This window comes from Danio rerio, chromosome 19 (genome assembly GCF_049306965.1).
Source record: "Danio rerio strain Tuebingen ecotype United States chromosome 19, GRCz12tu, whole genome shotgun sequence".
NCBI classification, from domain to species: Eukaryota; Metazoa; Chordata; class Actinopteri; order Cypriniformes; family Danionidae; genus Danio; species Danio rerio.
In genome coordinates, this window is record NC_133194.1 from 49783664 (window position 1) to 49797500 (window position 13837).

The 13837-nt window shown below is 38.5% G+C and overlaps 1 protein-coding gene across 3 annotated transcripts in view; it reads right to left on the bottom strand.

Annotated features, from left to right (window-relative positions):
- Window positions 1-936: 936 nt before the first annotated feature.
- The window catches only part of angpt1 (angiopoietin 1), a 405920-nt gene continuing 393019 nt past the window's right edge, over window positions 937-13837 (bottom strand). The window contains exons 9-10 of one of the 3 annotated variants that reach the window (XM_073930480.1): window positions 11083-11213; window positions 937-2148 (exon numbers count right to left, since the gene is read on the bottom strand). In XM_073930480.1, the coding sequence (XP_073786581.1) occupies window positions 1985-2148; window positions 11083-11213 (295 nt within the window). In that variant the 3' untranslated portion in view covers window positions 937-1984. 3 annotated transcript variants of the gene reach the window in all.

Genomic DNA, 13837 nt, shown 5'->3' on the forward strand with positions numbered 1-13837 from the left:
AAAGGAGGAGGAGTAGGGGTGAAAGGGGGGATTCTTCAAAACGAAGATGGCTGTGATATGGAACTGAGGGTATTTACTGTGGCTTAGGAATCGTCTGATTGGTGAATCATAAATTGGATAATGCGGGACCAGCTGCAAGCAATCATAAGCACATGATCCTCTTGCAATTAGTTTATAAATACACTTCAAGTAAGAACTCGCTTGGCAGCATTCTAAAAGCAAGCGGGATGATATTTACATGAGTTTATTTGCTACAAATGCTCATGTTGTTCAGTGCATGTACTTGAGTTTTATTCGATATATTCAAAGAGAGTATTTTCTATGAGCAGGTCAAATTAAAGGTACAGTCAGGGCCGGCGTGTCCTTAGAGGCAACCTAGGCGGCCGTCTAGGGCGGCAGAATAGAGAGGGCGGCGTCCCCAACACTATCCTCACCTCTCGTGCCCTTAGTTATATCCGCGTCTAGGGCGGCGTGACCGTCCTTTGCCAAGAGCGGCTATTCAGCTTGCTTCGGCCCTGGGTACAGTACTATATCTGACTGCTTGTATTAAAGAACAAAATTGTATAACAAATAATATATAATTATACTTTTTAATTCAAGAATTATTGTGCTGCTAAGCAAAATATCAAATTGTTAATGGAAAGCATCGTCAATGCAGAACCGAACTGATGGCATGATAATCATAACTGAACCGTGAGACATGTGTAGGTTCAAACCCCTAAAGAAGAGCTTGCGCAGAAGACATCTGAGATGGTCAAAAAGCACACAGCGGGGAAACATACCTAAGAGTACATTTTTTTTTTTTTTGAGTTCTCCAGAAATGCAGATTGGGGTACGTTTCCACAATGCATAAACAATATTTGAAACTTTTAATATTCACAAACTTTGGCACAGAAATCTGTATTAAAAAGTAATAAAGGAGAAATTAAAATGGAGCTCTAGATGGTGCATTTAATTTCTCACAAACTCATTCAGCTCACTTTAGATCCACATCAAAATGTTAAAATCAGCACATAATGCTTGAGTAAAGCTGAAAAAAGCAGCAAAACCCAAAACAACGACAACAATCAAACATGTTTACATACACAAATGAAGAAAGATGATTCAGCCGAATGCAAAAATACAGTCTGGAATAAACCTACGACAAATTAAACCCAATCATTCAGAATTATTCAGCAAAACTGCAGTCTTCGGTTTAAGGGTAATGTGATGCAAACTCACTGGTATGAATAACACTGCTTTGAAAACATTCTTAACATGACAAAGTCTGACGGTATGGATGAATTAAAACATTATTATATGCATAACACTGCACCGGCACCACATGTCATTGGCTTTGCTGTTAACATTAGATCAATATTACCTCTTTAATAGCTGTGATCTTTGGCATGCTTTGCCAAACTGTACCAAAGTTCAAAGCCAATAATAAATTGCAGTTCACACACTCAGCATTCAACACACTCAGGCCGGAGGACGCAAAAACAAAAACATTTCTTGTAAATAGCACTGAAAGTCACCTTTAATTCTGCATGCAACGGGTCTCTTCACGTCTTTGACAGGATTAATGTACAAAATAGAATAAAAAAATGTGAACTGAAGTATCACAACACAAATATATCTGTGCAACACGTTTGTATTCAACATTAATAGGTCCCTTTAGGTTATTGGAGGGCATTCAAGCTGCTTTAAGTTCCCTTAGAAGTGCGCATGTCTGCTGAGTTCACTTGCTGAAGTGCTGAATTAACAGTCCTGAGTGACAAGTGAATGCACTTCAATTCATACCTCTGATATGTAAAAATAAAAGCTCTGGGACGCATGCCGATTCCCATTCAGGCCCTGGAAGGTGACAGCACAGCCTCTTTTTCACAGGATTCCTGCTATCACCAAACAATGCTGCATTATTTGCATGCCGGAGCTGCAAAGCACGTACACTGAAAAAGTCTTGTGCATGAATGCAGCGCTTCTGGCAATATTTTGAAGAGGACTATGAGAAGTCGGCTGGTCGGATCATCATGACGGTGGAGCGCAGAGAGTAACTGGGCCCTTTGAAATAGTGCCATTTGATTCCATTAAATTTTCCGACATGCTGTCCTTGTCTGTAATACACACCGTTCAGGTTGGATGGCCCGCAGGCGTCGTACCACCAGCCTAAAATACAAAAACATGCACAGCTGTGTTAAGAGCAATTCAGACCAAGGAGAAAAAATAGAACAAAATATCTTATTGTGCATAATATTGCAAAAATAAATATAAAAATAATGCAAAATATACAAAGAAACCAAATATAAAATACATTAAAATAATAAATAAATGAAATGTTTGTATTGATTTTAAGCATGCAAGGAAGTTAAATATGAAAAGTGGTGTATATGAGGCAAAAATATTTTTTTGTCAGCATATTTATGGCAAGAAGAATTAATAAAACAAAAATATTATTGTGTATGCTGTTGCAAAACAACAACAATCAAAAACTATGCACAATGAATAAATAAAAAAACACATAAAAATATCAAATAAACAAAAATAATTATACTTTTCAGGAATTGATTTTAAGCAAGTTCAAAGACAAAAAGTGGTGCATGCGAGTTAAAATATCTTTATTTTTCAGCATATTTATAACAGGAAGAAATAATAAAACCAAATATATTATTGTGTATACCATCAACAAAAAAGAACTGCAAATAAAATATATAAACAAACAAATACAAATATTTATAAATAAATAATAATAATACAAATTTAAAAACTAAATAAATTGTATTTAAGTATTAAGCATAATCATAACAATAATAAATAATACAATAAAATATATATTTTTGTGCATACTATTGCAAATATAAGCAAAGTAAATTAATAAACAAATAAATATCAAATAAATAAATAATGAATACTGTAAATATTTAAGTATTGACTATGCATGCAGGGCAGTTCAAAGACAAAAAGTGGTGTATATCAGTCAAAAATACTTTATTATAGCATATTTATAACAAGAAATAATTTAATAAAATATATTATTTGTGTATACAGCTGCAAAAAAACAAATAAAAACTATAACAAATAAATTATAAAATAATAAATAAGTGAATAATTAAACTGTATCACGTATTAATTTAAAGCTTGCATGGCAGTTAAAAGACAAAAAGCTGGTATGAGTAAAAAAATTATTTAATACAGCATATTATAATAATTAATAAACAAACAATATTAATTATAAACAAGAATAATTATAAACATGAAAAGAATTATAGAACAAAAAATATTGTGTATACTGTTGCACAAAATTAAACAAACAATGCAAAATAAATAAACAAACAGGCAAATAAAAACATATTATAATAAATACAATAATAATAAATAGTATTTAAGTATTGAATTTAAGTAGGCGCAACAGTTCAAGACAGAAAAGGGATGTATTTAAGCATATTGGTTCTGGGTTTATTCTGGGTCCAGTTCTGGGTGTGTTTTGAGCATAACATGCATTAAACCAACCAGAGTCTCATCTCACATTCCCTTTAAGAGTCAGTTGCATCATGCCATGGCAAATTTGCTATACATGGCGAACTTTGTTAGTGTGAAAACTGAACGCTTCACTAGCAAGAAAACAGTTAAACAGAGCATCTGCAGCGCGAGGATAAAGAAGGAGCCTCCTCCATTCAGCCTCTTTACTTTTACTCTTTACTCCTTTACTTTACTGTAAGGAAACAGTGGAAACTCAATCGACTGAAGACATCTATTAGCCTGCATATTTATTTAGTTTGTTTAGAGCAAAGATTTGTGTCAAAACCATTTCTAAATTCAGTTCTAATCTCCAGCAAAGGAATAAATGAACAATAATAACGAAGTGTGGTCAGAAAACTGAGTTACATCCAAACACACGTCCTGTTCTCATCCACATATTTTGATGCAGACGTCTCCAAAACACCACAGCTGGACAAATCTAAACTTGTTTTTAATAAAACAAATATAAATATGCTTATAATAAATAATACTGCTAATAATAATAGCATTATACAAATGCAGATTGTCATGAATAAACTGAAAAAAAAAAGCCGTAACACACCTCCTTTTCAGACCAGCACACCCATGAGTCAACAAAGAGGTGCAAATAGATTAAACAACGTGCCGCAAACGTGAAAATTACTGTTGCACTGGTCTGAAAATAGCAACAAATCCCACCATGCACTCCTTGTGCCTCATTGTGCCGGGGTATGATAGGGCCCAAAGTGTTTCTTTTTTGTACAGAAACACATTACACTGAATGACAATAGCAACCCTATTTAACTTTGCTATTTAACAGTAATTTGAAACATTTCACTGGCATTACATGCGTATATATAAAATTACTTTTGTCAATTTAATTTGATGCAGACACCAAAATGGGACGTCTCGTCTTAAATCCTCATAAAATTCATATTTTTATAAGAGCGCAATAAATTACAGCCATTTTAATTGCTTTCCTCATAAAAACCACATCAACCACAATGCATAAAATGCTCCTGCTGGCAGGCTGAGCTGTGCTGTACGTGTAGTAGATGTACAGTCTACTGGTGTGATGCTATTTAGGTTTCTAATGTTGTATGAGCAACCATTTCTAATGCTGACCGTTGTGTTATGCATTCATCAGCTTATTTAGACCACTTTAAAGCTGATCCAACAGTATGCAGGTGTAATGTGCTCAATGTGGAGTGAGGAGAGAAGGGGAGGAGTGATGTGCAAACAAAAGTATATATATATATATATATATATATATATATATATATATATATATATATATATATATATATATATATACACACACACAAAATTATTCACCCTCCTGTGAAATATTTATTCTTTTATTTTCAATATTTCTCAAATGATGTTAAACAGATTAAGGAATTGTTTACAGTATTTTCTATATTATTTTTTCTTCTGGAGAAAGTCTTATTTGTTTTATTTCGGCAAGAATAAAATCAGTTTTTAATTATTTTAACAGAATTTTAAGGTCAATATTATTTGCACCCTTCAGCAATATTAGTGTTGGATTGTCTCCAGAACAAACCACTGTTATACAATGACTTGCCTAATTACCCTAACTTTACCCTAATTAACCTAGTTAAGCCTTTAAATATCACTTTTAGCTGAATATTATTTACTGTCATCATGGCAAAGACAAAATAAATCAGTTATTGGAAATGAGTTATTACACCTATTATGATTAGAAATGTGCTAAAAAAAATCTTCTTTTTGTTTTTATTCAGGAAACCATATATAGGGGAGGGGGTGGTTGGGGTGGTTAATAATTCAGAAGGGCTAATAATTCTGACTTCATTTATTTATTTCTTTGAAATGGACATCACAATTACACTGGACAACCAAATGCAATTGTTGAAGTGTTTTAGAAAACTTGCTAATTCTCAACCCCTGCCCACAGGAGGCTTAAACATGACAAAATGGAAATATAATAAAAACATAAACACAACATTATAATTCATTACATAAACTTACTGGAAGGCAAAAGCAAAGATGACATGATCCAACCAACTAGACCAGGGGTCACCAATCTCGGTCCTGGAGGGCCGGTGTACCTGCAGGATTTAGCTCCAACTTGCCTCAACGCACCTGCTTGGATGTTTCGAGTAAACCAAGTAAGACCTTGATTAGCTTGTTCAGGTGTATTTGATTAGGGTTGGAGCTAAAATCTCCAGGACACCGGCCCTCCAGGAACAAGTTTGGTGACCACTGAACTAGACTATTTGTGCAAACACTGCTGTTTTGTTCTTAACCACTTTTTAAGAGCACTACTAAAAATATTTAGATTACTTTCTGATTTTAAGCTAACCGGTAAATCAGTCCACAGTTTGCCTCCCTTTACAGAGAAGACAGATTGACCAAATGAGGTCTTCCTCTTTGGCACTAGAAAGTCACCATTAGCAGTTGCCCGTGTAACTCTTTGAGAGGTTTGATGCCGACTGATTAAATCAGAAAACAGGACTGGGACAAGATTATTTAAACAATTAAAAAACAATTTAATATAATTAAATTTAATAAAACTATCAAAACTAAAAAGGTTATGTTTACATAAAACTTCACAATGATGCCATCGCATAGGCTTTAAGTCCATAAGTTTAACTGCTTGTTTATATATCGAGACAACAGGCATCAATGTACAATGTAGTTAATTCCTCCTTCACCTATATATATATATATATATATATATATATATATATATATATATATATATATATATTAGGGGTGTAACGGATCACAGTCGATCCGTGATTTGTACGGACCACACCCCACGGTTCGGAACACACGTGATCCGCGGATTAATAACTTTTATGAACTTGTAGATCAATCTAATGTTTATAACAATTGCAGAGTGATCGCCTCAAATCACGGCCTTTAATTCCCGAGTTTGAGAGCATTTTTTGCTTCCCTGTAGCCACAATATAACAATGACGGAAAAAGTTGTCATCTAAATGCTTTCGTGGGTTATTAATTAAAGCTGTTCTCTGTTGTTGTTCGTTTAGCCTGCATTACTGTGTTCGTTGTAAAGCTGCACAATTAAAAATGAAAAGATCGGGATCTTAATTTAAATTCGATTAATATGAACAATAAATGATAAAAATGATTTGCATGTGTTTATTAATCCTTTAAAGCGCTACAAATCTGCGTTTGATCAAGAGACATTCAGTTTTTACACTTTTTTAGTGAGTTACAAACAATTAAATAACAGAAGTACTGGGAGAACTGTTTATAGCTCTGATATAAACACTGATGGTTATGGTAAAGATTAAAATCTCTGTTTAATGAACTTGACCTGATTACATTGGTGAAAGCGATTACATTGTGTAACCATCAAGACAACAACCATCAAGATGATGTCCTTGAATAGGTTTTCAAAAATGACCCACCTATAATAAAACATGGAGATTTATGTGTGAAGTGTTGAATCATTAAGGGAAAATTAATATATGTTGTACAAGATTATCAGAAACAGTTCATTGTTGGTATTTAATATTTTCCTTTTTTTTCAGCTGGTTCTTTCTAGATGGTTCTAATTTCTGTTTGTTTAAACCAATGGTTTTGCAGTAATATTTTTGTATAAATAGAAAGCAAATCCATTTTGCTGATCCAAAAAATAATTCAATCCGGGACTCAAAAACCATAGTTTGATCAGAACCGTGAGATTTGTGATCCGTTACACCACTAATATATATCCAAGTATATATTATAGTCTAGAAAAGTTAATTTGATTCAATCAAAAAAAGGCAGAAACACAGTGTATATATTATACAAAGAATTGCCGGTTTGGGTGAGGCAGTGGCGCAGTAGGTAGTGCTGTCGCCTCACAGCAAGAAGGTCACTGGGTCGCTGGTTTGAACCTCGGCTCAGTTGTTGTTTCTGTGTGGAGTTTTCATGTTCTCCCTGCCTTCGCGTGGGTTTCCTCCGGGTGCTCCGGTTTCCCCCACAGTCCAAACACATGCGGTACAGCTGAATTGGGTAGGCTAAATTGTCCGTAGTGTGTGAATGTGTGTGTGGATGTTTTCCAGAGATGGGTTGCGGCTGGAAGGGCATCCACTGCGTAAAAACTTGCTGGATAAGTTGGGGGTTCATTCCGCTGTGGCGATCCCGGATTAATAAAGGGACTAAGCCGACAAGAAAATGAATGAATGAATGAATTGCCGTTTTGATCCCAGCTGGACGTGGGTTGGGTGCAGTAGGACCGGTGGGTTACACATGGGGTCTCATCCAGGATGGGAGTGAGGTTTAGGGGGGTGAGTGTAAAGGAGGCCAGCTAGTGAAGTGCTGTGCAGGGAAACTTCGCTCCTTCACAGGTTCTCTAGTGACAGACGCAATAGAGGCTATAGTCTTTAGCCTTCTTGTTACCGTACGTTCATTACATTTTCAATGAGAGCCGGCGGCGATAAGCGGCGAGGAGCAGCACGGCATGTTTTTTGCCGGTGTCGGCGTCGAGGAGAGTTGAAATCAAGTCAACTTTATGGTAATGAGTTATGACGCAGTTCGGCGGCAAGCAATCCGAATGACGAAGTCCACCGCTTGAGAGGAGTTCAGTCAACCTGTGAACTTTGGTTTTGACCACAGTTGCTCCCAAGGGTTTGATTATTGTGGTCCCTGGATTTTTAGTTATTTACAATGTTTTCTTACAGTTTCTATGTTGAGTTTGCATGTTCTCCCTGCGTTCGCGTGGGTTTCCTCCGGGTGCTCCGGTTTCCCCCACAGTCCAAACACATGCAGTACAGCTGAATTGGGTTGGCTAAATTGTCCGTAGTGTATGAGTGGGAGTGTGAATGTGTGTGTGGATGTTTCCCAGAGATGGGTTGGGGCTGTAAGGGCATCCGCTGCGTAAAAAATGTGCTGGATAAGTTGGCGGTTCATTCCGCTGTGGCGCCCCTGGATTGCCCCCGGGGCAGCCAGAGCGACCTTGGACGCTGTCACTGATTTCGGTGTAAACGCACAGTTAGAGCAACTAAATCCCATGCAAAGAATCACCGGTTCAATCCAGCTCAGACCAGGTTGGGTGCAGTAGGACAGGTGGGTTACACGTAGGGGCTCGTCCACAACATTTTTACCTTTTAGATTATTTGACTTTCTTTCCTCAAATAAAGATAATCCAAGGGTGTCAAGAACTAGAATTCTTCATAAATACACTTTTTTTGTGTTTAACAAAAGCTTAAAACCACAAAGAGAAAATAAATTAAGAGCTAATTTCATTTTAGCATAAACCAACCCTTTAAATTAGCAAAAATATGTATATTTATTTTATTTAGTAATTTCCGTACTCACTAAAACAATTCTACAACTGAAAACCCTAATATCTGCAATAGTTTTAATTTACTAAAGCAACAGTGAGTCAGTGTTCAGCTGCTCTCTGCATTAAACGCTGCTCGTCGGGCCTGTTCATTCGATTAGACACGTACACATGAAGCGTGCCCACATACTGCCCATATCTTGGCACGCAGGACTCCAGCTTCACTTCCCCGGCTCAAATGCCAGAGCGATCTGTGAAAAATCGGTGTCATTTTCCCCTGGTCTGCGAGCCAAAAGCGCTGCCCTTTATCACGGCTCTCGCTGACACACTGAACCGATTGGACTCTGATTCTGAATGTTTCTCTGCTTTCTGAATGTGAGGCCCGTCTCCAGGGTCTGTGTTTTATAGGCTTGTTAACCACACTGCATTACCAAAAATGAGGCAACAGAATGATAAAAGTTTGATTTCATGATACAATCCAGAGCTGGAACCAATATGTCTTTCATTAGAGCACTTACGCTACACAATTTAGTGGGCTCTACTTTGACAATGACAATTTCAGGGCATTTCCGCACTCCAGAACTTTCATTAAAAATCTCTCAGAGCGACACTCTGAGCTTTTATTAATTGCATCGCCCCCCAATTCCCATATGCACGTCATATTTATATTCTCATCCTGATATTAAACATCTCAGAGGTCAATCAATGTCAGGGCCATGTTTGGCATGAGCTAGCATACAGACACAATCTTTCTTGATTTTTGGCTTAATAAATTATGCATGATGTTAAAACAAATCTGTTCATTTACAATTTCTGTATTTTAGGTTTATTTACAGTCATGAATTGCATTTTGGGAGCTTGATCTCTGATCCTTTGACTTTTGATGTTTAAAGGTCAACTCTGCCATTTAACAAAAGTAACGTTTATTGATATTTTATTAGATTGAAACAAGATAAGAAATAATATCTACACTTTTATTAATTGCATCGCCACAATTCACCCCTGCAGATTTATGCACGTCATATTTATATTCTCATCCTGATATTAAATATCTCAGAGGTCAATCAGAATCAGGGCCGCGTTTAATTAGCATACAGGCAGGATCCGTCCAGGAAATTATGAATGCTGTCAAAAAATATTTGTTAATTAACAGGTTCTGTATTTGGCGTGGGTGACGCAATGGCGCAGTGGGTAGCACGTTCGCTTCACAGCAAGAAGGTCGCTGGTTCGATCCTCGGCTCAGTTGGCGTTTTTGTGTGGAGTTTGCATGTTCTCCCTGCGTTCGCGTGGGTTTCCTCCGGGTGCTCCAGTTTCCCCCACAGTCCAAAGACATGCGGTACAGGTGAATTGGGTAGGCTAAATTGTCCGTAGTGTGTGTGAATGTGTGTGTGGATGTTTCCCAGAGATGGGTTTGCAGCTTGAAGGGCATTCGCTGCGTAAAAACTTGCTGGATAAGTTGGCGGTTCATTCCGCTGTGGTGACCCCTTTAATAAAGGGACTAAGTTGGGAAGAAAATGAATGAATGAATGATGTATTTGGCGTTGTTTCTGTTTATTTACAGCAATGAATTGATTTTGGGAGCTTGATCTAATTCTTTGACTTTTGATGTTGAAAAATCAACTCTTAGGTTTTACAGAGTGACTTTTGACATTAAAAAATCTAAGTTTAATATATATATATATATATATATATATATATATATATATATATATATATATATGAGGTCTCGTTAACCGAATATTTTCCGTCATTGCCGTTTTTTTTTTTTCAGCAGTGACGGAAAAATCCGAAGTGTGCACCATGCACAACTGAACGCAGAGGGGTGAAGCCGTGTCCCTGGTGCTGAAGGAGCGCGTGCTGCGGTATTTTTTCCCGGTGAAACCAGTGCTTGCAAGACAGGGAAATCCCACAGTCATCGGTGAGTGTTATCCGGCCCGAGTATGGCCCGCAGCTCGCTCTCACACATACTGGGGAACACCCATACACACTCATTCACACACATACACTATCGCCAATTTAGCTTACTCAAATCCCCTAAAGCGCATGTGTTTGGACTGTGAGGGAAACCGGAGCACCCGGAGGAAACCCACACCAACACGGGGAGAACATGCCAACTCCACACAGAAACGCCAACTGACCCAGCCAGGACCCGAACCAGTGACCTTCTTGCTGTGAGGCGACAGTGCTAACCACTGAGCCACCTTGCAGCCTGTTTAAATTCAGCCCATAATTAAATTGTTTGCAACCACTTACCTTACAAAAACTAAACATTTTTTTCAGTGTAGTGTTGCAGTAGAGATGTCTGCATGCAGCATAAATAAACTCACCGCCGCTGAGCATCAGTGCACACTTGCATGTGCAGTTATCATTATCCACGTCTTTGGTGCTGAAGTCTGCTCCGTGGATGGCCAAACTGCTCTGCCGTCCCGCCGTCCCGCTGTGGGTCTTCAAAAACAACCTGAAACAGAAAATAGAGAGATTTAACTTCTATTTTACCCCTTTTACAAGATGTACGATAACTCTTCTGTGTCTCCAAATTGTGAATGTAAAGTTTCAGCTCAGAATACCCATCAGATAATATATGAAACAATGCAGAACATGCCCATTTTTAACTTAAATCAAAGTGTAGCTGTTTTTGTAGCCTGTGTCTTTAAATGCAAATGAGCTCCAGCTCCGTCCACTGTTCCTCCATACATGTGTTTGTTTTCTGTGTTATCTCAGATAAACAGCAGTCAGTGACAGAGACAGACAGATGCATCAGAGATCCAGTTTAAGTGTCAAAAATACCACAGTAAGTTTATTTGATGTATTTGTGCTGGAGTTTATTTATACATTTCTGAAACAATGAGGGCGAAGCAGTGGCGCAGTAGGTAGAGCTGTCGCCTCACAGCAAGAAGGTCGCTGGTTCGAGCCTCGGAGTTTGGAGTTTGCATCCGGGTGCTCCGGTTTCCCACACTGTCCAAAGACATGCGGTACAGGTGAATTGGGTAGGCTAAATTCTCCGTAGTGTATGAATGTGAATGAGTGTGTGGATGTTTTTCAGAGATGGGTTGTGGCTGGAAGGGCATCCGCTGCATGAAAGACATGCTGGATAAGTTGGCAGTTCATTCCGCTGTGGCGACTTCGGATTAATACAGGGACTAAGCCTGAAAGAAAATGAATGAACTATTAACTATGCATGTTAACTATGTTTATATCTAATTTCAACTCCTTAACTTTTCTGATTTCGATTGTGATGAACTAATGTGCACCATTTGTAATGCGGCTTAGAAATGACAGCTATTGTGAAACGCGCTACACAAATCAACTTAAAGGGCACCTATGGTGAAAAACTCTGTTTGGACAGACATATGTGTAAGTATAGTGTATATACTGTCATATCGGGGTGAAATAAACACACACAGTCCTTTTTTTTCCCCAAATTTAACAACATAAAAACGGTGGACCAATTGGAGCGGTTTTCAGATCGACCGCAGCTTGACGTAGGAGTGCGGTCCCCCCGCCCACCAATATTGATTGACAGCTGCGCGCATTAACATGTCTCCGTAGTAATGCATAAAATCATATTGACAAGACAGGATGAGTGCAAAGCAACCGGGAGTAAAAGGTCTGTTCAGTTTGCTAGGATCATCAATCATCATCAGACATGATCAAGAGTGAGTTTCACAAGTTTAACATGTTTTAAAACAGTGCACGTGTGTAATGAAGTATAGCCATTCACTTCAGATTCACTTCATCAGCACAGCTGCGTGTGTGTGTGTGTGTCTGTGCTGTGTGTGTGCGCGCTACGTGTCTGTGCTATGTCTGTCTGCGTGTCTACGCTATGTATGTGTGTGTGTCTGCGTTACGTGTCTGTGCTGTGTGTGTATGTCTGCGTGTCTACACTATCTATGTGTGTGAGTGTGTGTCTGCGCTACGTGTCTGTACTACGTGTCTGTGCTATGTCTGTCTGCGTGTCTACGCTATGTATGTGTGTATGTCTGCGTTACGTGTCTGTGCTATGTGTGTGTGTCTGCGTGTCTACACTATCTATGTGTGTGTGTGTGTGTGTGTCTGCGCTATGTGTCTGCGCTATGTATGTGTGTGTGTCTGCGCTACGTGTCTGTGCTATGTGTGTGTGTGTGTGTGTCTGCGCTACGTGTCTGTGCTATGTGTGTGTGTGTGTGTGTGTGTGCGCTACGTGTCTGTGCTATGTGTGTATGCGTGTCTATGCTATGTATGTGTGTGTGTGTATCTGCGATACGTGTCTGTGCTATGTGTGTGTGTCTGCGTGTCTACACTATCTATGTGTGTGTGTGTTTCTGCGCTATGTATGTGTGTGTGTGTGTGTGTGTGTGAGTGCGCGCTACGTGTCTGTGCTATGTGTGTGTGTGTGTCTGCATGTCTACGCTATCTATTTGTGTGTGTGTGTCTGTGCTACGTGTCTGTGCTGTGTGTGTATGTATCTGCGCTACATGTCTGTGCTTTGTGTGTGTGTGTGTGTGTGTGTCTGCGTGTACGCTATGTATGTGTGTGTGTGTGTGTGTGTCAGCGCTATGTTTCTGTCCTATGTGTGTGTGTCTGCGTGTCAACGCTATGTATGTGTGTATGTGTGTGTGTGTGTCTGCGCTACGTGTCTGTGCTTTGTGTGTGCTTTGTGTGTGTGTGTGAACTTATTGTTGCAACTACACAAAAAATGCATCAAATACTGATGGTAAAGCTCTTACTGTAGTATTTCTCACAAACCTTACGTGAGATCTGCTTCCTGAGGCAGCCATGATTGAGGCATGTAGCAGACAGGCAAGTGGGATCGGTGGGCGGGGATGACTCGCCTTAAAGGCCCAGTGCAAAAAAACAGCAACAACCTTTTCAGCTATAATACAGACACTTCAGACAGCTCTAATAAATACTCCGGTGGGTGTTTTGAGCTGAAACTTAACAGACACATTATAGGGACACAAAAGACTTATAATAAATATGAAAAAAGGGGTAACCTATTTAAATGCCCTTTTAATGTAATTGAAAAATGCAAGTTGTCTTGCAATTGAGTCAACTTTTTATTTTTTTGTATGGTGAATGGAAAAATGCATGGTGTGAATGTCC